The sequence below is a fragment of the Maylandia zebra genome, linkage group LG7 (genome assembly GCF_041146795.1).
Source record: "Maylandia zebra isolate NMK-2024a linkage group LG7, Mzebra_GT3a, whole genome shotgun sequence".
NCBI classification, from domain to species: domain Eukaryota; kingdom Metazoa; phylum Chordata; class Actinopteri; order Cichliformes; family Cichlidae; genus Maylandia; species Maylandia zebra.
Genome location: NC_135173.1, coordinates 3,606,457 through 3,633,374, shown reverse-complemented (window position 1 = coordinate 3,633,374; position 26,918 = coordinate 3,606,457). Strand labels below are relative to the sequence as shown.

Here is a 26,918-nt window from a genome sequence, read left to right as displayed (position 1 = left end):
AACGACAGCAGGTTCTTTAAGTAAAGCAAACTGAATGTGGGGAAAATGTTTTTAACATTAAATAATCTTGTGGACTCGTAAATAGCAGGTCAGTTAACAAAATAAAGCGCATGCTTTCGGAAAACATTCTGACGTAGACTTTCTAAACGCTACTCGTGCACTTATTTTGAAAGAGTGTCAACGGAGGGACAAACTTCCGGCCCGTTTTTCTTTTTTTATTGACCGAGAAGTTGACCCACCAGCAGGTTTTTTTTTTCCCCCCCCGTGTAGGTGGAGAAGCTGAAGATTTCGAAATGATTTCCTCAAGCTTCAGGGACTGCCAGGTCAGTGACTCGGAGAGAGAAAGAAACTTTAAAGAAGGATGAAGAACAGAAAGCGACACTTTCTCTTTATTTGTTGCAATAACTAAGTGGCAGTAAGGATTGAGAAACATAGTTTGTATTATTGAGATATGTATATTTAAAGTGAAAAAAGGATAAAACTGTTAGTTTACAGAAAAATATTCATGCAGGGGCATAAAGCAGGCAAACCTCGATAAGTTACATGTCCACTGTTGATAAGTGTCCGGAACTTTTACAATAACAAGTAGATTTATTTAGGCTCTGGTAACACTGAAATGAAATTGGCTGCCTTTACTCGATGAATCTTTAACCTCAGGTTGCTCAAGCCGACGAGACAACAGCATGTTTGTCATGCAAACGGCTTACACACTGAAACCCAGCATTAACGTCTGCACCATTATGTTCCCGTTTCTTGCAGGCATGGAGGGCGGAGGGGCTTACATTGTCCACCAGCAGTAATGAGGCTTGTAAAATGTATGACGCCATACTCACGCAGGTAGCCTACTTAACACCCGAAAACACCTGTTCCACATGCACACGCAGTTTGCACACCGTGGGTGTTTCAGGCTGTTTAAGATCTAAATTGTGTTTTAACCCCCCAGTACGTGAAGTGGAGGAACGATGACAGCTTGGGAGGAATTGAAGGATGCATTTCTGCTGTCCAGGCAGCTGACCCAAATTTTGGTAACTAAATGTGGGGTTAACTATGCTTCTGATGAATATGGAAATAAGGAAAACAACAAAATAAGACTAAAGAAACCCTGAGATGTCTGATTAGTTTATACGCTGCAAGGAAAAACAATTAAATGTGGCTACTACTCTTTAAATAAACATGTTAGAGGTCAGTCACTTCAGATTATTTCAGTGTTATGTGTAGCTGGGAGGCCTCAGTTGTCAGCTGTCAGTTTGAGCTCTGATCAAGCATTTAGTTGTTGTTCATGCAAATGACTCTACCCTCCTTTGTGCAAGTTCAACACTTATTGATTCTCCTCAGAACTTGCAAGCTGCTTTTTAGTTTAGCTGCTGTAAACACACACGTTGATTGAATTGATTGATCCTAATGTCTGGTTACATAAGAAAAACAATTTGAGGTCTTCCAAGTTTACCATTGCTGACAATAGACACCCTTTAAAATGCTGGCTGCTTGCACTTATTCGTATCAGGGGCATACAGTGGAGTTAAACAACTCTTATTCGTCATCTCATGCTGCAAATAAACAGAAATGGAACCAAGAAGCTCCTGTAATATTTTACTTAAGTCCAAAGGCAAAACTTTACAAGTGCATGTGATTCGTTCCCCATGAGAACTGCAGCTGCAGAAACCTCCAGAAAGAAAAGACAGCTGTTATTTGTTTTTCCTGTAGTTATGGGGCATGTGATAAGTACAGGCCTGGAGCTAGTGGCAACAACAAGCTCCACCAGGCTGGATGAGCGTCTGTCAAGTGCTGTGAGGAGGACGGTGGAACTTGCCAACAGCCAGGACATCACTTCCAGAGAGAGACTCCATGTCAAAGCCATGGAGCTCTTCTCACACGGGTAAGGTCCAGAGCCAGACCGCCACAGCAGGAGACGCAATCACAAAGCAGCCCGTGCTTCATTGGGTTGTGTTTGAGCCAAATTTATCTTTGAATGTTTTCCTGCTCAGAAGGCCTCAATAAACCCATGATGACGATATGAAACCTGTATCAGTCAGCAAACCCAATTCTCTAAATGTTCAAAGTGGTTGTGAATTCACAGGAAACTGATTGAAAAGCATGTTTATGATTGAAATGCATAACAAATGTAAAATCAATCAAACAAAAACCTCAATAATTGACAGCACACAAACACTTATTTTTTAAAAGCATAAAATGTGGTTAGTTTTAGCGTCCCTTATCCAAGAGCCCTGCACACTGCAACAGTTTTTTTTTTTTTTATGTGCACAAAACTGGTTTTATCAAAATTATTTTAAGGGTTAATTATTTAACGCTATCAAAAATATTTCTGTTATAAATCTGTACAAAATCCTGATGTAATGACTTTAAAATGAAGTAACTTAATCATTCTCAGAGTTGTATGCTAAGAGAGACTCTTACATATTTAATCTTATCTGTCACTGGGGTCTGTAGTTGAAGTCTGAGTCGAAATGAGTTTCATTGAGCCAGAAGAAATAGGTTGAACTTGTGTTTTTTATACATAACACAGAAGTACAAGTGTTTTTTTTATTTATTTTTTATCAGGTGATATTCATTCCCTAAGTTATTTGCCTGGCCTTACGTGATACACTCTCTTACTACAGATTGTCTGCCAAGCTCTTCTGTAAAATTTCAGTCACAGTCCAGCAAGTAATATTTGAATTTTATATTCATTGTCTTATTTCCCCGGGGTATAGTCAGCTATACTGTAATATCGAGGAGCCATTTTGGCTCTCAGCATTGTCTTTGCGATACTTTCCAAGTCCCTCTAATCTGCTCACAAAGCATATTGACATTTGTGATTCTCCAGGTACTGATCAACGTTCCCTGAACTCGCTCTTTTTTTCTTTTTTAAACCGACACATTTGTCTTGCAGAAATTTTCCGAAAGCCTGTGAGGCATGGGAAGATATTCTGCTAGACCATCCAACTGATATGTTGGCCCTCAAGTTTGCACATGATGCTTATTTCTACATGGGAGCCCAAATGCAAATGAGGGACTCAGTGGCCAGGGTGCTTCCCCACTGGAAACCACACATGCCTTTGTCCAGGTACAAAAGACGGCTTAATGTCACCAGAGATTTTTTTTGTTTGTCAATCTAAACATTGATGCCATGCATTGGGACAGTATGGATGCATACCTGCAAAACATACAGCATGTAAGCTAATGAGGCTTGTTTACAGTAAGTAGTTGTGCAGTGCTTAGTATTTTTGTTTAAAGTGTGCATGTATGCTTTCAAACTGTTAGGATGTTCTTTCACTCTGCCAGAGTAGCTTTGCATGATTCAAAGTTTGAAATAATATAAATATTTCCAGTATGCTGTGCATTGGTGCAGCTCGTTTGTAAATTCACTGTCTGAAATGAGCCATATTAGATCTTCTTTTTTTTAAAATTTATTTGTTTACTTTGTTTTTGTGTGTACGTACGTGTGCACATACCTGCTCTCAGCTACCTGAATGGACTATATTCCTTTGGTCTCCTGGAAACTCGTTTCTATGACCAGGCTGAGAAAGTAGCCATGGAGGTGAGATTTTCTTCTCTGCTGTTATTCAAGCTGTTGCCATTATTGTAGCAGGGGGTTTTGGACTCTCGGTCCCTTTTCTGATTTTGTTAGTTCAACTCTGCAAGTAATTTGCTGTCAAAGACCTACAGGAATAAACAGCAGACCCTTCAAAACTCAGCGTGTAATGCATACAAAGTATGATATGAGGGTCGCTGAAAAGATTGGGGAGCATCATGTTGAGTGTTTAGAATGCAGTTATTTTGGATTGGTCATTTTAGATCTAGTTACTTATCAACACGTTCATCGCTTCTTCTTGCTTCAAAACGGCAAACTCTCTTGTGAAGGGGCTCGCTCTAACTCCCGACGATGCTTGGTCAGTCCACTCTGTAGCCCATGTTTGTGAGATGAAGGCAGAGTTGGACAAAGGCTTGAAGTTCATGGAAAGTAGAGAGAAAGACTGGGAGGTACGATGACTTTGTTCTTTTCTGTTTTTGATTAATCACATACAAGTAATCTGTTCCATAGACGACTGAATTATATTACATATCCAAATAGCCCCGGGAAAAGTATTTGAACTCTGTAATGTTTAATTCCAGGTAACTGACATGCTGGCCAGTCATAACTATTGGCACTGGGCTCTATTTTTCATCGAGAAGGTAAAGATGATAATGGGTTTTTTCAGCCAAGTGGAAAGCTGGCAGTCACAGTGTTTGTGGAGAATGTATTTATGATATTGCCTCCCATAGGTAATTTGAAGCCTGGGGTTGATTATATTGTAAGATTAATTTGTGTTTGCATTTGGGCAACTCAATTTATCCACGTTGCCTATTTCTCAGTGCTCAAGTTATTCAAATTTGTCTTCCTCACCTCCTCCACAGAGGCAACACGAAGCTGCTCTGCAAATATACGACACTCAGGTTGGTTTCTGTTGAAAGTTTGCATCTAAACTTTAATACTATAGCTGTCTGAGTACATACTCTTAGTAACTTCCAGAGTCACGCATACGCCACTGCACAACACTGCACAAGAGACGCAGACTAATGCAGTTTGATGTGCTCGTTGTGAGTCAAGAAGGTAAGCGTGAACAAAAATGAAAGTCAAATCCATATTCATATGTCAGAGCCAAGGAACCACCCACACTCATTTCAGTGTCAACAGCCAAAGCGGATTATATTTCGTGATACTCCAAAAATAAGAGAGACAATTTGAAAGTACATCTCTTTGATGTCCTGCACCTTTAGAATAATACTTCTCAGCTAAAAGTTTGAACGCAAAAGAAATTCTGAAATTCACATCAGCAAAGTTCAGCATCTCGTTTTTTTTCTTTTCTTTACTTAATTTCTCTGAACTGTACACAACGTGGTCAGACGTTGTGTACAGTCATCATGGACACGAATGTCATGGTAATTCTTGGCTGACTTTCTTTGAAGTGTTAGGTGGATACACCTTTAAATATTTAAAAACAAGAATTTGGCTTAAAAGTTGGATTTTAGTTTAGATTTTTTTCTAATCCATCAAAGGTCAGAATCATACGTACAGGCTCAAATATTTAAATACACTCACTTAAGAGGTGTTTGCAGAACTGCGCACAATGCAGCCCCCCCCCCCCCCCCCCCTTTTATTTATGTATTTATTTTATTCTATTTTTGTTTGTTTTGTTTTCTTTGGTGGGTTTTGTTTTTTGTTTTTTTCTGTTCGTTTGTTTTTGTTTTTTTTGCCTTGTTCACGTGATAGTACTTTTTTTTTTTTTTTTTTTTTTTGTATGTGCCCATAGATTACACATTTTCCTGCATCCAACTGGTTTGCCACTGGCGTAACCAGTTTCACAATGGCAGTGTTTGTAATCACAATTCGAGTTATATTTTTCTGTACTTTTGTCATATTGGAAAATTATAAATAAAGTTGTCAAAAAAAAAATACACTCAAGTCTATTAATAAGGGGTACTGAAGGTCGTACATTGTCTGGTAATTTGACAAGGTGAAGACCTGTTAACTTACAGCATACAAATTATTTGCTCGACATCACGCGCTGAATCGATCAATGCTCAGAGCAATGGGAAAGTCCAAGGAACTTGTGTAGATTCACACAAGTTGGAAAGGTCTCTCTGAGCCATTTCTAAACAACTGGAAATTCTAAGATCATCAAACTTCAAAACTATTGTACATAAGTAAAAGTTATTCAGGTATGTCACAGCTTTGCTAAGGTCTAGAAGAAGACTCAAACTATCAAAAATCCTGCCATGAACAGGAAGCTGCTGGAACACCAGGCTGAGCGTTCACAGTGAAGCATCGCTATGAACCGAGAAACAAAGCCCCTGCTGCAAAGTTCAAGCACAACTGAACTGAACCCACAGAGGCAAGCCTTGTGGAGAAAAGTTTTATGGTCAGACAAGACAAAGATTGAGCTGTTCGACCACAATGATGAGGAAAGTTTGGAGAAGTAAAGGTTAGAATAGGCTACCAGCTGTCAGTCAAGGTGGGGGTAGCATCAAGCTCTGGGGCTGTTTTCCTGCAGTTCATACTAAAGGACTACCTCCAACTTCTTCTTTACCTCAAGTCAACAGCTAGACAGCTGAAACTTGGATACACATTTGGGTCAGTGATCCTAAACACACTTTGAAACTGGTTTATTAAGTGACATTTAACCAAATATTAGTTATATACGGTATATGTATGTATGTGGCCCAGTTCTTGTTTTTTATAGTCCTTAAAGATGTATGCTCTACAATTAGTTAAACCCTGGAAAAAGAACAAAGAGCAAAATGACCATGACATTCATGCCCATGACGAGTGCATGTAAACGTCTGTATGTCCTTTGGTGATTAGAATGAATGGTGATGACAGTGTGTTGTGTTCAACTAAGGTTTTCAGGCGTTGCAAGGCCTCGGGAGCCATGTTGGACATTGTAGATGCCTGCTCATTACTTTACAGATTGGAAATGGACGGTAAGATATAGAACAAACTGCATGCTAAAAATACATCTCAGACACTCATCACACTCTGATTAAAATTCAGGAGTAATGCATTTTTTTTTTTGTGCTCATAGAATATGTTTAAAATGATGCCAGCTGGCAAAATGCTGCAACATTTCCTAATGTGTTACTAATGGGCTGATGGGCAACTGGAACAAATAATTTAAGATAATTTAAGACAGTATGGTGTTGAGTGAAACTGCTAATGAGGTGAGATGATCTCAGTTGCCATCCTTCATTAATTTGAACCTCAAAAGTGCTTTGTTGGAAATTAAGGTAATTAACAGAACCTCTGACCACATTTTCTTCCTGCTCTGTTTTACAGCTGACTATGCAGCCTTCAAGCTGTATTAGCGTGTTTGTGTTTCTGCATGTTTCAGGAGTGTGTGTGAAGGAGCGTTGGCAGGAGCTGCTCCAAGTAACTCGGCCTCACACTGACGATCACGTGACCTTGTTTAATGACCTTCACTTCCTTATGGTGTCGCTGGGAGCTAAAGAGACTGGGACTAGTCGGCGTCTGCTGGAGGGCCTTCAGGAATTGGCGAAGTAAGTTTCGTGCCATTTCTTCTCTTCACTGCACACCTCAACACTCTGTCAGGCTTACATAAGAACAACACAAGCCTTATGTAAAATGGAGACAAGACTGAGCGTAGGATGTGAGATAGAGTGTGAATACAGTCAGAGGCATCTGCTGCAGAGGGAAGCCCCTCTCTCTGAGGTTATAATGGCCTGTGCTCTTCGTTTCGTCGAGCATACAAACCACAGAACAGCTCACATTTAAAACCAGTCCTTAAAGCTGTCGTGCTTTCACTATTACTTAAGACGTGTTGGATTTCTTTGAAAGTGAGTTAAGTAAGAAAATGTAATTTTCTCCTCATCGCAGCTTTACTTTGAGTGTATTAGACGAGCTGCATGCATGTTCAAACGCAGCATGCATCAATTACATCTAGCATATTACTTTTTATTACCTGGGTCTTTGGAGGATTGCATAGTTTAAACTGATCCATATTTTTCCATATGGTAATTATACAGTCAGAGGCAGTCACTCAGAGTATTTGCTAATCTGAGAAAGCTTAAGGACAGTGAAGTGAATCCTTCTCAGAGGTCTTTGCAGCTTTCCCTCTAGATTGACTGCTGTAGGGAGGAGACTGGGCCGCAGAAGTTTGGATAAGTGCAACAGCAGCACTTTTTTTTTTTCCAAAGACAAACCTAAGAGAGTCATTCTCTGAAGTCATTGCAGATGGACTCACACTTCTTGAAGCTTTTAATGCACTTACAGTGACATAACAAGTGTTTAAATTCACATAATATTAGATGCACTTCACTGAGCTCGCTTCTGTTCAGTTCGTCTCCATTTGTGTGAGGAGGGCAGACTTAGACACCAATATGCTATCACACATGGAGAGCCTGCCACAAGGGAAACTACCACAAAAGATAAAGGAGAGGGAAATATTCCTGTGTCTTTACAAGTCAGCAAAAAATGTAGAAATAAACTAACTAGCCACAGAGTGTCTTTTTCCAGAATGTGTTCTTTATGTTTGCTTTAATTTTCTTTTTGCAAGACAAACCAGATCCCTGGATTTCTACTCTCACAAAATATTTAATGCTGATGCCTTCTTTGAGATGCAGCATTAACAGTTTTTAACTTGTTACTCTGTATCTTTGGCTCCTTTTTATAAGAAAAGTTGTTTCCTTTTTTTAAAACAGTGTTTTTCTTGCACAGGGATCCAGGAGACAATCAGCAGCATCAGCTGGCCGGGACTATAGGGATACCAATGTGCCAGGCTATGCTGGAGTACAACCAGGGTAACTACGGTCAAACTGTGGAGCTACTATACCCTTTACGCTATCACATGGTAGACATAGGTGGCAGTGATGCACAGGTAAGTCTCAAAGAATTTATTAACTGTTAAAGAAAATCATTTCAAACTGCAGCTCTCCTAGTGAACTGCTGAAAATGTTTAAGCCTCGAGGCTTTACTATCTTTGGATATCATTGCTCATACTTTGTTTTCTTGAGCAAAAGTGAAATCCTTGATGCTGTAAAAACAGGTCAGAGGTTAGGAGTGTTGTGCAGAAAAGCTGCAGTCTTTCTATCTATGAACATACCAGACCGTGTGAACATGTGGAGTGCAGTGCACCAGTGTATGAATAATGAACTCTTTTATGTTATTTTTGTTCTGAGAACCGTTCTCTAAGGCATCACAGTTTACATAAAATGTAACACAATCTAACACAAAATGCAGAATGTCCTTTTACAACTGAAAGAGGTTTGTGTCTAATAATGTGTTTGTGTATTGTTGTTTTCAGAGGGATCTGTTTAATCAGCTGCTTATTCATGCTGCGATGAAATCGGAGAATAAGCACCACCAGAAGCTGGGAAGGTAAGGAGCAGCAGGGATTTCAGGCTTCATGCTTTGGGGTGTTTTCCCCCCAGTATCAGTGTGTTTTTGCATGGGAATATGCCGGAAGATTGTGCGAGGGGAAATAAAACCCCATCTTTCATTCACTGAAACACTGAAATTCCAACATAGTTTTGTTGCGATTGCTGTCCACTCCGATTTTCTTTAACTGCTTTCCATCTGCATACAGAGCACGAGCTGCTTTCATGCTCCTATTATGTAACTGACATCCATGTCTGTACAGCATGTTATACTTTCATTATTGATCAGCTTAGCCTCTCAGCCTGCAGTCTCTTTGAATCTGTGTTCATGTCTTTGCACTGTCTTGTGCTGAATTTCCCCAGATGTCTTCTGGCAGAGCGCGATGCCGTGAGGCCAAACTCTCCTCTGACCCATCGTCTGATGCAGAAAGCTCTTGCACTTCAGGACTAGAGGTGCACAAACCAGTTCCCATATAAAAAAACAACCATTGTGGGTTTAAAAGATTTAACTATCAAGAGCTTGGAGTGTTAAGAGAGTGGAAACCTTTCATGCAAATCTCATTGTAGTTCGCATTGAAGTTCTTTCTTACTATAGACTCCAAGTATTCAATAATTAATACACAGCTGTAAGCTAGTTTGACATGAAAAAATATGTAAAATTGAATTATTCAAATTTCTGCAATAACTTATGTGCAAATTATTTTTTTTTTTATTCATTCCAAAAATTGTTAATTTTATTCCCCAAATAATTGTATTTCCATTTTTCTAATGAAAGCTTTTATTACATTACATGACAGTGGTGGCGCTGTGCACTCTGAAGCTAGACTGAAAACAATGTTATTTTAAATGAGCCTTCTCTCACTTTCTATATTTAAACAAATAAACATTTGCTTTTATAAATATTCTATATTGATTGTTTAGCTTATCAGAGCTTCAAATGATGATTAATATTACTGCCACTGGATCTTGACTTGTGATGCTCAGCAATAAACAACCCCCCCCCCCCCCCCCCCCCCCCCGCCCCCCCCCAACCCTGTTTAGCTGGTTTAATGCTGTTGTACGTTTTATAAACCGTCTTAAGTCCTTTCATTTATTTAGTTACTGTACAGCTTGGTATGATTTTGAAATTGCTTTTACATTGTTGTAAAAAGATTTCCACTGGGCTAAATTGAGTAGCAGCTGTTCAGCTGGTGCTACAAGGCTGAACCCCGACTGAAAGGTGGGAATGTGGTGGTAATGCTGCTGAAATACATAAAAATGTGAGATTTAAAGAAAGAGAAAAATGTTTTGTTGGGGGAAAATAGCATTTTGAAATTTCAAATACCTAAAATGTTATATTGAAATTGATGTAACATTTTAAAATGAGCTTCCTTTGATTAAAAAAAAATCAAAAATGTAACATTTTTCTTTGATTAGAGTTTAAAAATAACTGATTTAATACTGAACACTTTGATCTATATCTATGTATGTAACATCAGCAATAGGCTGACAATGTCTATGATAAATGGTGTTGAAGAAATAATATACAAAAACCAATCTTTGGACTTTGAGCGAAATAAATTCGTCACAGTTGTGACTTATGAAGCACTTGAAGTGTGTGGTGGTGCGCTATAAAAACAGCTACGAGGACAATGCTTTACCCACATTCTGCTCTCCGTCTCTCATGGACAGCTGAAGGTCTGTATCTGTTTGACCAACACAGGGTTGCAGAACAGATGGCCCACAGTGGCGAGTACGTACACTGCATATTGGCTGCATTCGCACAAAATCCAGTGTGACACCTTCTTGCCTGGTTGTGTGGAGGTGTGGCTACGCCTACCTTGACTTTAGGATCAGAAATTGTTTGATTTACTACTTCACTCTCTTTCTTTCCCGTTAGCTGAGTGAGGGAGGCGAGCAGTGTGTGAATGTTGTGTTTCCAGACCTTTAAAAACGACACATAATGACTTGCTTTATGTGAGCTGATGTTCAGTGATAAACAGTAACATAAAATAATAAATGCATATGTTTTAACTCAATTCTATAAGCAAACTTTTCACATTTAAAGAGATGAAATCTTGACGTCAATGTTCAAAACCGGTTAATAATATATACACTTGGCATATAATTGACTGTAAATAATACATTAAAGTGCATCACACTTGTATACCTGTAGGCAACCACATGTTAAGAATATCACATGCCCAGATATTGCAGTAGTAGCTGTAGAAAAGATGTCCTTGAACATGTCAGAGAAGCTGAGTGGAGTACTGCAAGTTCCTTTCTTTTGTTTTCTTCCCCTCTGTCGTAGCGCTCTCACAACACTGAGGTAATCTCATCTTGAATCTGAGAGATCAGGATCTGGGACAGCACAATTCCTGCAATCTAGAGGACAACAGCAGCCACTTTAGATCACAGAAGAGGCTCTCTGTAACTGTACCTTCTGTACCGAGCATCTCAAGGTCCCTTAGCAGGGTGCTGCAATGTGGCGCTGGGAAGAAAGGTTCCCAAATTAGTTGAGACTGACTCAAACGAGTCACTTAAAATAATTGCGTACTCACATTTGCACGCACCTGTCAAGCCGATCCTAAGGTGTTCTTACAGAGAGAAACCAAACCATTGGGTTGCAAACACAGCTTTTAAACAGCAGTCTATAATTAACACTTTGGCTTGTTATGCAGACAAAGTAAGTGTCGGTAAGTGTTTTGAGAGGATATGCAAGACTTAAAAGAGAACTTCATCAGATTTACGGCACATCAAAGCATTAGAAAACTAATGCAATTGCTCTGTCGGGCCTTGTGGGTAATTTGTGCTTCTCTTCAGATTCACTGCAGAGCCTAGCGTACAGATGAGAACGAGACAAATCAGTTTAAACATCCTGTGCTAAAGTTACACCTTCTGCTAGATTGCCATTTAATATTAGCTGAAACATTTTAATAAGTAAACAGAGTAATTATTTAGAGGCAGCTCGTTATAAGTGCTAATTTGATCTCATGTTTGCTTAATGAGTATTGAATGGTTTTATTTAGTTATCAGGGCATGTTTTTAGCATCATTGGTAGAGGGGCAAAACAAAATCATCCCCGTAACACATCCTGTCAGCATTTTGTAATTTAGGTGGTCTTAGGTGTGAATACATTTCTCTTGACCCATTTAAAAAAAATATAGTTCATGATGGGAAATTTTAGCAGGTAAGTAGTATAAAGGACTGCCATTGCAATAGAAGGCGTCAGCATAGATGTTTGGTACATATTTATGGGACAACATGGGAGGGATTTAGAAGAGGAAGAAGAGCTTCAAGAGGAGGCCTGTCTATTTTCAAATTCTGGCATTTCAGATTCTCTAGATTTCCGTCTGCTGCAGCGGAAATGCTGGGGGATCGTGGTGCGTTGCACAGTGAGAATCAGGGAGTCGTCAGCATCTCTTAGACATATTACATTATCACACACACCCCTCTACCTCTGTTGCACATTAACCTGTACTCATTCTAGGATAGTGTAATAAATGAATAATGTGCAGTTAAAATTTTATTGTCCCAATGTGCCTAGTTATTGCTGTCTAGGTAGAACACACCATTCCAAATCCCTTGATTCACAGTGGCCTCACATTAACCCTACTCCTTATTGGTTTCCTCTAGAATCCAAGTTTTATCCCTTTTTTTTTTTTAATTTATTTATTTATTTTTTTACAAGGACGATATTGAACTTGTAAAAAAGGCCGTGGGAAGCTCTCAGATTGAGATTTGTATGCGAGTATAAAGTCTGCATGGTTCTGATTGCTGAAGTCTAGCTTGGACTGTTTTCGCAGCCACATCCAAAAACGCCAGTTTGAAGTTTGCCTTTGAGGGAGCGTCTCCAGTCAATATGTTGATTGCTACACACTGAATCCAGCAAACTTTCATTAATAGTTATATTGGCTTGTTTGTTTGTAGTCTTATTCAAGATGAAACTAGTCCTTTTGGCAAGTTACTAGTCCTGTGTTGCCTAATTACTACACTGGGTTACCTGAGGCAAGGCCAGACCCAAGGCGAGAGCTCCCACCAGCAGCAGATGAGACTCGATCCACATCACTGCTTTGTCTGCACAGCCTACTGGGTAGATCGACTTGTTTGCCTCCATGAAGTTTTGCGTTTGAACTCCAAAACCGCACATAGTGTTGATCACTGCCTGTAAGCCAGATGAACAAAAGCAAAGACAGACGAAACACTGAGTGCATGATACATTGATAAGCACATAAACCTAAAGCACTCTAAATACGTTCAGATCTCGCTTTCATGCTGCTGGTTTCACATTGCTTGTTTTTACTTTGAATTGAAAGTAAATTGGAAATAATGAAAGAGTGACGTTTGTTGAGAGGAAAGAAAATAATGTGAGCAGTACAAGCAAAACCCACTGGCTCTGAAAAGAAAAGCTACCTAATCCCTGAGGGAACCATGCAGTTACAGGGTACTACCAGCAGGTCGCAGCACAGCAGCAGCTCTCAAACTGTTTAATTAATCGTTTTTTTAGTTGTTTTTAATGTTATTTTATTTTTACCCCATGTTGTAAAATGTTGCTGTGATCTGTTTTCAGAGTTGCATGATGTTTAATCAATAGTGTGATAGATGTTTTTTCCTCAGTGGTGGTTTTCAAGCTGTGCTGCTGCGTCTGTACAGAGATTTTTTTGCGTGTATTTGTGAATCCAAAGTTTGTGCTCATGCAGACATTTACATATATGCTGTTTGTATGACAGCATGGATCCTCATGCACGCAGATAGCTGTAGTGTTGATTCAGTAGTCTCAAAATATCATAAAACCTTCATGAAAGAAGACTTTGATTTGGAATCATCTGTGCAAATTTACTGTAAGGTTGATCATATCGGAATATGTTAAACATGTTTTTTTTTCTTTCTTCTTTAAGATGGAAATTGCCTGGCAGTGACTCATTCAGGTACTCAACCAATCAATTTGCAGATTCCTTTTAAGAGAAACTGGTTGGCCATTATGAGACCAGTTCTGTGCATGACAGCTAATCCCAAAGGAAAGGAAGGTAATACCAAAAACTGCTTTTACAAGCAGATGCAGACATGTTCTTGCCACCTCCCGACTGAGAGCCTCTTAGTTTGGACACACTTGCGTACATGTCAAAACAACGCAGGTTGTCACAGTCAGGCAGTGCTGGCTATAATTCAGCATCCACAGACCATTAGCTAAAGTATCGGGTATATTTTATAGATGATTTCAAATTTTCTTTGGGTCTCTCTTAATGCCAGCTTGTCAGTGGAAAGTCTTGAATCCCCATCATCAGCTGACAGTCTCACTTCTGTTGGATAAGACAGTCTGATGTCTTAGCAGAGAAGCCTCACTTCTAATCAAATGTAACTGTCTGGAGACTCCAGGGACCCGTGGAAGTCCTCTTCTCCAAGTTTAGAAGAAATACATGCATAGCTGCCATACTTTGTCTCCCGTTGAATACTGGCCACATACATATCTTGCATTCAGAGAGAGATGTGTGGAGGTGAATGTGAAATACACACAACTGGCGCACAGTTGTGTCAACATGGCTGGGTAGCTTTACGTGTGTTATCCTTTATTGCCACAGTCTGTTCTACTCACCAAGCTCCTGCATAAGACCCTGCTGAGTCAAGATACAAGATTTTTTTTGTAACTTTAAATTCTCAGCAGTTTTATTTATTTTTCTCTGTTAATAAAGTGTTAAGAGCCTGTTTCATCATCATACAGCTGCTTGTTCTGTTCATGTCACAATCTTTCTGCCTTTCTTGTTTCTGTTTATCATAAATGTGAAGGAGGTTTGATTTGTCAGTTGCTTAATCAAGTGAATTCGGCATGACAGAGAAGATTTAAAACACTGAACAAATTTGAAATGCTGACTGAAATTGTGAGGTCAGCAATCTTAATAATACATCATCTTAAGATTATGAAAGTTTGTGTTAAGGTTTCTTTTAAGGCACGCTGTTAGTTTGTACATGTTGTGTATGTTAAGAGGCTAAACAGAGACTGACCTCCCCAGGAACAGGAGTACAGCAGGAATAAGGCACACCACAGCGCTCAGAGCTGGGGTTGTCATGTGTACAATTAAAGTAGAGGTTCCAAGACCAATCAGTGTAGTTGTTCCATCCACAACACTTGAACTGGGGGGAAAAAGAAAAATGAAGAGTGAAAAGTGAAATCGGGTGTATATTTAGAAACATAGTGTTGGTCTGTACTGGGCATCCTGCCAGTCAGGGCTTCTCCCGTGGGAAAACCCAAACTCATAAATGTGCCAGCATGTGCAGATGGAAGAGCAGTTTCACATGAGGTGACCCACAGAGAACAGGAACTGTAAGTTGCATGTAGCCTCCTGTGGAAACCCTCGCTAAGGCAAAAAAACAAACAAAACAAACTGCGGTTTCTTGCTTTAGTCTCAGATGCATCCAATAAACTATCTGTGATCAGTTTGAAGACTTCTACAGACAAAAGGAGCCACTCCGGCTCAGTGGAAATAGCCAATGAGAGCACCTCTTTTTGAATGTAATCCATCAGGTTCTGCAGATCCAGGTCATCCCTGTAGTGCACAATTGCTTTCTTTACAAACTTTCCCAAAGCACCCCGTGCCTAAGAGAGAGGAAAAGGCTGATTGAATACACAGAATAACAGCTTTAATATCAACATTTTGCATGTTTTACAATAAACTATCTACAGATGTCTTTGTTACTTGCCTGCTAAGGTGCTCATTGACACAACTGATCTCTCAGTTAATTACTCGGGTAGCATTTTGGAGGATTGTAAAGTACCTTTTTGTGAACCCTCTTTTGAACAGATGCAGTGGAAAATCCCCACAAAGCTTGAAATGATGAAGTCGAGGATAATTTCAGATCCAAGCTAAAACGGTTTCTGGGGAGCTGTCAGACACCTATTCATAGTTAATCAGGTGGCTTTGCTGTAGATTTGATCGACTTTTTGTGGGACTTTTCACATTTGCATAAACGGTATTCATGTTCAACGTTGCATTGAACTTTTTTTTCCATAAAAGGCCACTTCAGTTTTTTCTGAAAATAAACAAATATTAACACATGGGTTTGGAGGCAACACAGCATCGTCCTGTTTACATTGTAAAGCGTCCCGCGGGATGCACGTAAACCAGGCGGCAGCAGAGCAGGAAGTACAGCATACATAATAATAAAACCATTTGTGCCTGTGAGAACTATACATGAAGCGCATACCAAACACAAAGCACATATGCAGGTTCTACATTATAGTAGATAATTACTTGAACTTAGCCATTTGTTATTATGTATCGATTTTCATCAGCTCCTCTCGAGCTGAATAAACAAAACCTAGATGATATATGAATACGTTATTTGACTGAGTTATCAGTAATGAGCATTTGAAACTGAACGAGGCTGATTCAGACGGTGAAATTTTGTCCTGCTTGTTACTTTAACTTTCATTGTCTGTAAGATTATTTTCATTTTCAGAGTATTAACGAGGGCTTGCATTGTTCATATTTGTTTTTGCTATTCTTCCACCCTTTAAGACGCTGAGAACAAAGAGGGCCATGGTTATACAGGCTGAGTTCAGATGTAATATATACTAATAGGAGCACTGTATGATAATGAGCCACTGAACTTTAAATTCTCATTAAAACGAACTTCTCTGAATGCTTTGCTAAAGGCTTTGTGAATTGTTCGCATTACAAACTACGTTAGAACAGGTTATGTTGATAAATACTGTGAGCACTGTCAAAATAGCCCAAAATGTTATCCTGAAGTAGTTTTGTTAATTTGTGTTAGGATTTTTACAATGTTCCTTACGCTCACCCTGTGCCTTCCCCTGTTTCTGTTCCCACGTGGTGCAGTTTGCTCGTGGGCTTTGGAGGCTACCGTCACAGTGTGTCATTAGTGGCAAAGTCTCCTTCAAGGGATCTGTTGAAATGGAACATTTGGTTCCACTTTGAAGTGCCGAAGCATTTGAATCATTTAGCGAGGAAGGATGCTGGGAGGGTTGTTAAACTACTCTGTTTAGCAGCAGGCAGTCTGAGTGCTGACAGAGAACACAAGGGAGAGGAGAGGTATCATCAGGCACCAGGATCCCCGCCACTGATGACAGCGAGTGCTGCCACTGCTGGCTGTTGTGGTTTTTATTCTCGGTGGAGCCCTAATGGGATGTTAGTGAAGGGGATAAGTGGAGGGGGATCCTTCTCATCTCCGTAGTCTCCAAACCAATCACTTGGGTCATATAAGTATAAGATATAGGCTGAGATATAGTACTGTAGTACATATGTACATTCATGCAGCCACAGAGTAGATCACCTATGGTCACAAAAACAGACATTTTTAATGTATCTAGACCTGGAATTAAACTTATTATTAATGTATAATAAAAAACAATCGTTAAAATTCTTTTTTTGTTTTAAATTGTTCTAATTGTATCAATTAGAGAGGCAGGAGACAGTCTGCGAATGAGACTATTTAGTCAGGTTGACTTAATTCTGAAATCAATAAAAGCTGTGGTCTGTGGGAATAACTGCAAAACAAACGCATCAATGCAAAGACCAAACATGTCAGCGAGCTCAATAAAACTTAAACTCCAGTGGTCAAAGGTACTGGTACTACTACTGGCACCATTATTTATTCATATACATAGAGACGTAGTACGTTAAAGTTTATGAGTTTGCCTGGAAGCACACTCTTGCTTCTTTCCATTGTCCCCAGGTGCCAACAATTAGCTCACTGAACACAGTGCTGTCGTTGCCGTTATTGCCACTAGCATTTAAAACTTTGCCACAATAAACCCAAATAGTTTTTATATCCAGTCACTTCAAATCACATTGTAATACCGAGAGAAAGTTCTCGCGTATTTTCTGTCAGTCTACAGAACAAGCCTGAGTCATTTGGAGGATTTATAGAGAGTGACACAAACACTGATTCTCACTGGAAGCTGCCGTTCTGTTTCCTGTGTATGCTGCGCAGCACAGACATTAACAAGACATTTCCCCTGTGGGCTAAGCTGGCCCATCTGTGGGATCAGATGTCTGCCTTATTAAGTTGCATATACTGCAGTTTACAAATGTACAGAAAGTCCATAAGCCGGGAAATGACACCATAAATCAATAGTGCTCATTGTTATCACTGGAGCCTGAATGTGGCCTTAAATGGCCCCGTAGAATAACTGAGCCAGTGCACAGAACAGTCTGTAAAGATTCAGATACCTGATCGGAGTAAAAGAAGCCCAGAATCGCTATGGCCAGCTGGGTGAGGAAGACCAGTGTGAGGCTGAAGGAGAACTAGGGAGTAAAGACAAAAATATTAAAAGGCTGTGACTAATATCATCTTAAAGGACAGATTAGTTGTTACACATAAGATGTGAGACTTGGCTTTGGATTAGATGGAAGCAAAACACTGTGCCAGTATTTGTAATGTGTCTGTGAGGTCTATTACTGTCTTGAGGAGGCGAATGTTCTCTCTGAGAGCTCCGATACAGCCACAGAAAGTGATGAAGAACATGACCACCCCCACCACGATTAAGATGACAGCCGGGTCGATCAGGAACGTATCCCTCACCGTGTCTGGCAGAAAGATGGGAAAACAGCCTCTGTTTGTTTCCAACCCCAATACCTGATTTTGATTTAAATAATTCCATCATGTACCTTGTTTCCCTGTCTTTGCAGCATCCCTTCCTACGCTAGCAGCTAATGATCTATTGTGGGGTTGTGCACAATGAACACAGGTAAAAAAATTTTGGTTGTCTCTCAACTATATATATATCTCATAGTAATTACAAAATTAAAGACACCAGGTAAAATGAAGGCGAAAGCCTGACACACATTTGCTTTGTGCCAGGAAAGCTAAACAGTTTACGATCCCAAGGAGAGTGCCACCTCATTCCTGCACCTCTTTTTATGAGGGACGGTTTATCGCTGGTCTTTAATTCACTTTGGAGTTTAGGAAGTGTGAGCGAAAAGTGTCGTCTTGCGTACCTGTGGCCTTCTGGACTTTAGCATACACACCAATTGCAACAATCAACAGGGAGAAAACCTGGAAAAAAAGGAGATGATTTTATTGTTACCAGCAATTTTTATTTATTTTTCACCAGCAAAGAAAGCAAGTAATTCTCCTCTATCGCGTTTGCTGTCTGTCCTTCGTATTCTGCTTGGGAAATTCAACACCAGATACTTCTAAGCTGGTAATTAATTAGCAATAGCAAAGCCCAGAAAATGCTGTGTATTTGTAATTTATCCAGGTTGAGTCTTTATTTGGATGTTTAAAAAGTTGTTGAAAGGAAACATGTTCCTTCCAGGGTGCCGCCTCGGACTTTTGTTTGCAGGACAGGTGTGATTAGATTAGTGATGATAAGCTTTTTCCTCAGGTGCTGAGTAGGCAGAGCACCCGTTGCCATGGTAACTGCATCACTAGTTTATGTGTTGGCGGTAAACGGACAGATGGATATCAACAGGGAAAAAAATAATAACATATGGACCTCGGTTTAATGTGGAACCTCGCAACAGAAATCAGACTCAGTCCACCTGTGACTGCGATGGAAATCCTCCAGAACTGAAAAATGCTCTCTCCAGTTTTTATCAGGATTTATAGAACTGCGAGAAGAACTCGACCTTGGTTAGAGAATTGTTTTTATTATCCACCCTAACTTCACTTAGTTCTTGACTGTGATGTGTGTGCGTGCCCTTCTTTTAAACAGTGTTACCCAAACGTGTTGTGAACTGCTGAAGAGGTGAGTTCACCCAAATAGAATCGACGTATTAAAGGAGCCAAGTGAGTGGAAAACAGGTGGAATTAACGCTTCCCGTTGATTACATTGTCAACATTAATTTCCCTTCTCTCTGTGATTGCTTTTCTCACCTTGAATAACAATCTGTGCGGTCCTGGCTTCCATTTCCAGCCTCCGAATTCACAGACATTCTCCTGATTACTAATTTGTGCGTGTTTGCTTTTGTGTATAAAGGATGCATTTTGTTCAGCCTTTATAAACACAGATTTGTTTCTGTCTCAGAAGCCTGTATTGGATCTCTAGAGGTGTAATTTTCCTTGAAAGAGGTATAATTTTTCCTTGGCCAGCCTTCATGCCAAACCGGTGTTTTGTGCTCTGGAGATGTAAATTATTGCATGACAGGATATGGTACTACTTTTTGAATCAATAATCTACCTTGACAAGAGAAAAGCTGCCAAAACACAAAACGTGGATAGCGCCTATTTTCTTTGGAAGTACCATTGTACATTTTTCAGGGGTATTTTCTGACGTGTAGGAGTGTGCGCACCTGCAGCTCCTTTTGTCAGTTTTCCACTGACTGTGCCTTTTGTGAATGAGGGTGGCATTTGCAACAGGAGACACACTTACACAGTGAATGTATTCCAGCTCTGTTTTTCAGGCTTTTCAAAGGGATGAATCAGACTTCTCCCAGAGGATTTTGTGTGGAGGTGAAAGCCAGCTCAACTGAGCCACGGGGACGGGGGGACAAAGGCCTGATGGATTAGGGCTGCAGTGTTCGCTCCTGAGCCCATGTCTGATAAACAAAGTCAACACAGGCTGGGGTATGAGGCTGCTGCGGGTGCAGTTATTGCTGATTGGCTCTAAACACAGTAGGAGCACAGTACAGTGTTTGCCCCCCTGCTGTTTTTGTGGAGGATTGGATGAACAGGGATGTAATGGAGGTGTAGGGAGTTAGCAGAGTTAGAGATGTGATCTGTGTGCTCGACTTGTAATGTGCTGGGAAAGTAAGTGAGCCAAACAGCTCTATTTTAATAGTGTGTGTTTTTGTGCGAAAGCAACTGCTCATGGAGGACGCGGTGCTTTAATGGCTGCTTCAGTGTATCCGCTGTACCTTTCTATCATTTCCCAGTTGCCTTGTTGTCTTTTTGTTACACTAACAGCCACAGTAGAGGAGCGTGTATAATGTAAGACTTGCACAAAATGCATAATGATTATGTCATATCAGCAGTGCGTGCATGCCTGACATCTGTTAGAAAATAAGCGATTTAGGGCACCTGTCCTTGAATACGGGAGAAATGGAAGGTGTGATGGTGTGAGCGACTGACAGGGGCTGAATTGTGACTGGGTCAGATCATCTCCTGTGCTAGTGAGCAAAAAACATATAAGCATCCATTAACATCAGCGTGCTCACACATTTATGCAGTTATGTATCCACTATACTGCCTGAAATGTAACAGTTTATCTACCATTAAGAATATCGTTCAAATATATCAACCAATTTATTTTCTGTTTCACCAACACATCGAGCACATCAACGACTCGTCCACCAGGTCACCAAAGAACCTGGGGCAACATCTAAAGAACTGCAGGCCTCACCTGTCTCAGCTAAAGTCAGTGCTCACGATTCAACAATAAGAAAGAAACTGATGTCGAAAATGGCATCCAGGGGAGAGTTACAAGGCGAAAACACTGCTGACCAAAAAGAACACAGAGGCTCAAATTTGCCAAAAAAAACAAACAGTAACATGCTGATGATCCCAAAGACTTTTGGGAAAATATGCTGAAGACTGACAAGATAAAAGTTAAAATTGGTGGAATGTTTGGCTTAAAACAAACACAACATTTCATACAAATAGTAATATGATTGTCTTGATTTATTTATGGGGTTTTTATTGGATTTTATATCACCTGTGGTCCTCGTGGACAAAAATGACCCCAAAGTACAAAGTGTTGCAAAGGGTCATATTTTCACACCATACTGCTTTCAAACATCTTTGATCTTGGATCACTGATGTGTGGGGTCAAGCACTGGTCTTAACAACCACAACAACAACAACAACAGGCAGCATAACGAGGAGGCAGGTGCTCTATATTCAATGGAATTTTATTTACACAGCGCCGAATCACAACAACAGTCGCATCAAGGTGCTTTGTATTGTAAGGTCGACCCTACAATAAAACATACACAGAAAGTATGCTCACAAGCCTCCATTGCACTGGAGATTTGCATACTTTGATGAGCATACTTTTTTTTTTTTTGCAATGAGCAGAAGAACAAAGCACATATTGTCCTCTAGTATAATGAGGAGGGAGAATCAATGTTCAGGAAGATCCAGGGTTGGAAGATATAGAAAATATTGTCAATATTTAGAGCACATGCTACCCTTTCTCTGAAAAAGCACATCATCCACCTGCAGAAGTGGAAGAAGGCTATGAAGTGAAGAAAAGTGATGAAGAATCTGAACTATGTTCAAGTAGGTTCTCAGGCATCCAGGACATGGTAGTCTGAGGAGCTTGGAAAGAAAGTGACTGGGCTTCTTGAAGTTTCTTGAATTTTCAGAATGTGAAACTGAAATAGAAGAGGTCAGAGGACTACACATCATCCATTTCAATTATGATGAAGAAAAGAATCAAGCAGGAAAGAGGAATCAGCTGAGACAGAGGAATATTTGCAGTAACGTGAGGAAACACTGATCTGGTCTTCTAACCTTCCCAGTGACAGACGATGCCTGACTCTCTCATGTGCCTCAGAGAAAGATGATCTACCACAGTCCAAGCACATGTGCCAGGTCCCATACTCCTTCAGTGGCTTTTCTACTCGAGTACTGAAAGCATTACACACAGTGTATTCTGCTTGTATTCTGCTTTTTAACGTTCACATGCCAATGGATGCATCAGAGACCAAGTTGGGGTTCAGTAACTTGCCCAAGGACACCTTGGTAAGAACTCCAGACTAGAGCACACAGAGATTGAACCAACAACCATCCAATTAGCAGATGACCTGCTCTACAGCCAACTCGATGACGAACAAGGAGGGACGACGAGAGAGGAAGAAAAATGGACCGAATGCAGCTGTAGGCATATGTGGGTGTGTTGATTCTTACTGCCGTGCATCCAGTAGAGTCGCTACGGCCAGTTTATGACATCCTGAGTCTGGTAGAGAAGTTTTAAAGGTGACACAAGATTAATCACAGAAGCACAAAAAGGACATAATTTCTTGATAAAGACACAATAGATGATCGTCGTTCATGACACAAACGTGCTCCCATGAGGTGTATGGAACAAGTGGGTGTTTCTCCTGCTGTGATGTAAGATCCTGGTACTGATGTGACTGTATGAGCACCAAGTCCTCTTCAGAGGACTCTGTCCATTCTAACAGAACATCCAAGTAAACCAGGGAACTATGAGATAAAAACATGGGCAGCATGTGATGCAGGTCCAGCTGTACATGGAACATGCTCGTGTGCGATGGCAAACCGTCTGTCCTGCAGTCAGGACACGCGAGTTGTCCCTAACATTGCAGGTTTCCAAAAGAAAACAATCACCTGTAACAGCTTGTTTACTGTATATGACCCTTGGCCTGCAACTGCAGAAAAGAAAGCTGTCCATGATGGGACCAGTGCAGAGGAATAAACCTGAGCTTCCTCCTGCACTTGTGTCAAATATGGACACGCCTTTGTCCTCATGAAAGTTTGCCTTCACTCAGACTCATGCCCTCCTACCATGCCAAAATATAGAAAACTGTCAGGCAATGAGTTGGAATAAAGTTGAATAAAACCTTGAAACACAGAGATGGATGATATTTTATACTTGTTGCTTCAAAGCAAACGGGGTCATTTTTGAGCCCTGAGGACCACAGATGTGATTATGTGCTGCCAGTAAAGAACTTGTAGTTTAAAAACAGCTTTCTAAATTAACTTTGACATAAACCCGTCTGTGATCATCTGTTAAAGCAACCGACTGGTTGTGAAACGATCCTCACGATAACTGATGATTTCATTTATTTTTTACCTGAAAACAAAGAAAAAATTCATTTTTATGAGGTTTTTATCAGATTTAAATTTGAAATGGAATAAAAAAAAATTGTGTCAAAATGTTTGAATTAAGTTTTAATTAAAAGTGGGGGGAAAATCCACTTCATATTAATTAAGTATCAATCAAACCAGATGGGGACATTTTTGACCCCTGAGGACCACAGGTGCATGGAAATCGGGAGGACATTATGAGGGTTAAGGACACTTGGGCAATCCAGCGGGACAATGATCCAAACACACCAGCGAGTACACCTCTGAATGGCTCAAAAAAGCAAAACAAACTGAAGGTTTCGAGTGGCCTATTCAAAGTCCGAACTCAGATCAGGTTGAGATACTTTGGCGTGACCTTCAACAAGGTCATTCATGCTTGAAAACCCTCCAATGAGACTTCATTAAAACTATTCTGCAAACAAGAGTGGGCCAGAATTTTTCCACAGCGATGCGAAAGACTAAATACCAGTCATCACAAACGCTTGATTGCAGTTCTTGCTGCCAAGAGTGACACAACCACTTATTAGGTTGAGGGGGCAATTACTTTTTCACACAGCACCGGGTAGGATTGGATAGCTTTTCTTTCCTTCCTTGATAAACGAAAGCATCGTTTACGAAACTGCATTTATTTGGACAATCTTTGTAATATTAAAATTTGTTACATGAGCTGAAATTTATAAATGAGACAAAAATGAGAAACCGGGAAGGGCAAATACTTTTTCACAGCACTGTAACTGTGGACTCTGCATTTGTGCAATCATGCTGTGAAATGATGCTGCAGTTATTACATTCAGAAACAGCTTCCAAGTAGAATTCATTTACAGAGTACTAGTGTGCTTACATGGTGTTTTATGGTTTAGTATGAGTCAGTACTCGATTTATTTGTTACGAATGCATTGCTGCAGTGATGTATACAGGCAATCAAAGTTCTCATGTGTAACTGTTGTTAAGGTTCAAAATTGAGGAGGGAGAGTACAAACCACTCATGGTCCAGAAGGTCTTGGTCCAACAATGATTTTAATGAACACACGTGTGGGAAGACACTCTGTACGCAGACAGCCAGTAGTCCTCGACTTAATCAAAGCATGAACAGATATTTTATAGCATCAGGGTTTGATTTACTGACGCCCCTTCATGCGTCACAGATACATTTTATACATAGATCAACACCAACAATGGCTTTTCACCCAGAAGATCATCTTCTATTTTCATGGCTGGTACTTTCCGTTCTTGTCTTAAAGTAAATTGTTCCTCTTTCTTGCCGAGACAACAAGGACGGTTCCTCTTTTACCGAGACACTTTTGCAGTTACAACCAGACATGACTAATCTCTCCTCTAAATAAATTTAACTCATGTGTGTGTGTCACGACCTCACATGCTCTTTCTCAATTCACCTGTTGCACTTCTGACCTTTCACCAGGACAGAGGCTCACTGAGACTATGTGTATGTCTTCTACTAAATAAATGTTTTAACCAAGAACCTCTACTTAAAAGCTTAATATAAAATGATCTGATATATAAGTGTTTTGTAAGCATGTATTGCAATTCCTTCTATGGCTCCAAGTCACTTGCACAATAGATTGTCCGAACATCGCGCCGAACAAAGCTTCCGACCCCCAATTAATTGACCGAGCTCCAACTCTTTAATAAGCACAGATATGCATTGTGTATAAAATAGTCATAACTGCTTAAGGCCTTCTTAAAGCTATCTGTTACATTGTTAAAGCCTCGTCTTAGCCTGCTGCTCAAAATAACTATCTGCTTTCACTTCTGCATACAACTTCCTGTCAGCCTGCAACTCAGTCTTTCTGAAAGACACACTGTTCAACCCCTGAATGCAATATAAACTCCAGATTATATTATTAATGCAATGGTACTGTTGATAATTATTTAACAATAGCAGTAAAATAATTTCCCTGCTCCACACTGTACTAAACGTGAAATAGGTAGCAGCATGGAGGCTGGGTGCTCCTGCTGTTTTTAACTCCTGATAATAGCTGAATTTCTTTTCTCCATTTATTATTTATATATTTTTTGGTTTTTCTTTGTAGCAGATCTGTCTTCTTTGAAAGCTCTCTGATTGCTGGTGATTTGCATTCTCCAAAATATTTAGAGTATATTTTATCGTTGCAACACTTTTATCGTTGCAACTCTACTCACCCAAAATAAGAAGCTGAAGAAGAAGAGAAAGTATCTGATCCACGGGTTGACAAAGGAGAATGTCTCAGCTCGGTCCAGATTCAGTTTCCGGTCCATTATTTATTGAGGTGTAAAGCTACAGCGAGTTTCACTTGTAAACAGTCCCCAGTTCCTGCCCCACCCAGCAGATCTGCAGGCGCCATGTGAATCTGTGAGAAGCGGGTGGGTTGCAAGCTGTGCTGGTGTCGGGGTGGCTTAAAAAAAGGGGGGGGCATGGATTTGTGACGCCGCCTCACCGTGCTGGTGAGACCCAGAACTGTCCATGTAGGCTGATGGGTCAGATTGCACAAAAAATATCTCTAGCTGACAGCAGCTGAATGGCCTACAAGCTGCCTTTAGTTTACCCCTGTGCATTCTGTCTCCTCTCGCCATTATGTCAAAGGGCCTAGATTCCACATCGCACAAACGCAGTGCACTCGTCTTTCTGTATTAATGTTTATTGCTTGTGAAAGTTTCATGTTCTAGTCTGCAGATTACAGATTCAGATTACTGTTCCAGTGAATAAAGCAGAAGGACGGTTGACAGAGGCTGGACAATGACATTTTTGAGAGGAGGAACATCTAATGTAGTTACATGACATTGCCTTTTGCTGTGATGTCTCCAGTGTGCTTTAGATTGAATCTGCCAAACTTTGAGTAAATAACATTCAAACCAATAAAGAAGTTAAAAAGAAAGAAAGAAGTCAAGCCACAAACTCTGTGAAGAGATATAGATTGAAAGACGAAAGCTGATTATTGACTGGTGATGAAGGATCATCTGTCAGAATGACCGGAAGCACAAAAACGTAACTATAAAGTTAATGTATTACATCATCACTGGACACCAGATCCCTCAGTAACTCAGTGACTTGCCAGAGACTCGTATTTAATGAGTTTCACCTTTTTTTTTTTTTTAGATTGAATACAAATCAGATTTTAGTTGAACAGAACCTTAACTGGGAGGAGGTTGCACTCTGTAATTATGCAACATTTTTACTTTACCTTTGGTAGTGCTAATGGAATCTATGGATTCCAACTGGGAGTGATATGAAAAGAGAGATGATACAGATGGGTGATACCATAGTGATGTCCTGAGCTGTGCAGATACCTCGAGCTTTGTTTGAACACAGAAATTAGAAGTATGGTGGATCTTCCTGTGAT

The 26,918-nt window shown here is 40.1% G+C and overlaps 2 protein-coding genes across 2 annotated transcripts; one reads left to right on the top strand and one right to left on the bottom strand.

The window, feature by feature from the left end:
* Nucleotides 1-190: 190 nt before the first annotated feature.
* Nucleotides 191-9,877, top strand: ttc38 (tetratricopeptide repeat domain 38). Its single transcript, XM_004568274.3, has 14 exons — nt 191-323; nt 760-837; nt 944-1,025; nt 1,705-1,876; nt 2,891-3,064; nt 3,463-3,538; nt 3,862-3,981; nt 4,114-4,173; nt 4,396-4,434; nt 6,381-6,462; nt 6,870-7,035; nt 8,213-8,372; nt 8,799-8,872; nt 9,235-9,877. Exons 1-14 carry the CDS (start codon nt 294-296, stop codon nt 9,320-9,322), a joined length of 1,401 nt encoding a protein of 466 aa, XP_004568331.2. The 5' UTR covers nt 191-293; the 3' UTR covers nt 9,323-9,877.
* Nucleotides 9,878-10,814: 937 nt separating this feature from the next.
* tspan33b (tetraspanin 33b) lies at nt 10,815-25,964 on the bottom strand. The gene is made up of 8 exons (XM_004568273.2): nt 25,741-25,964; nt 18,807-18,864; nt 18,268-18,395; nt 18,039-18,113; nt 15,347-15,442; nt 14,851-14,979; nt 12,854-13,015; nt 10,815-11,235 (listed from the first exon to the last, which is right to left on the bottom strand). Exons 1-8 carry the CDS (start codon nt 25,834-25,836, stop codon nt 11,167-11,169), a joined length of 813 nt encoding a protein of 270 aa, XP_004568330.1. The 5' UTR covers nt 25,837-25,964; the 3' UTR covers nt 10,815-11,166.
* Between the last annotated feature and the right edge of the window lie 954 nt (nt 25,965-26,918).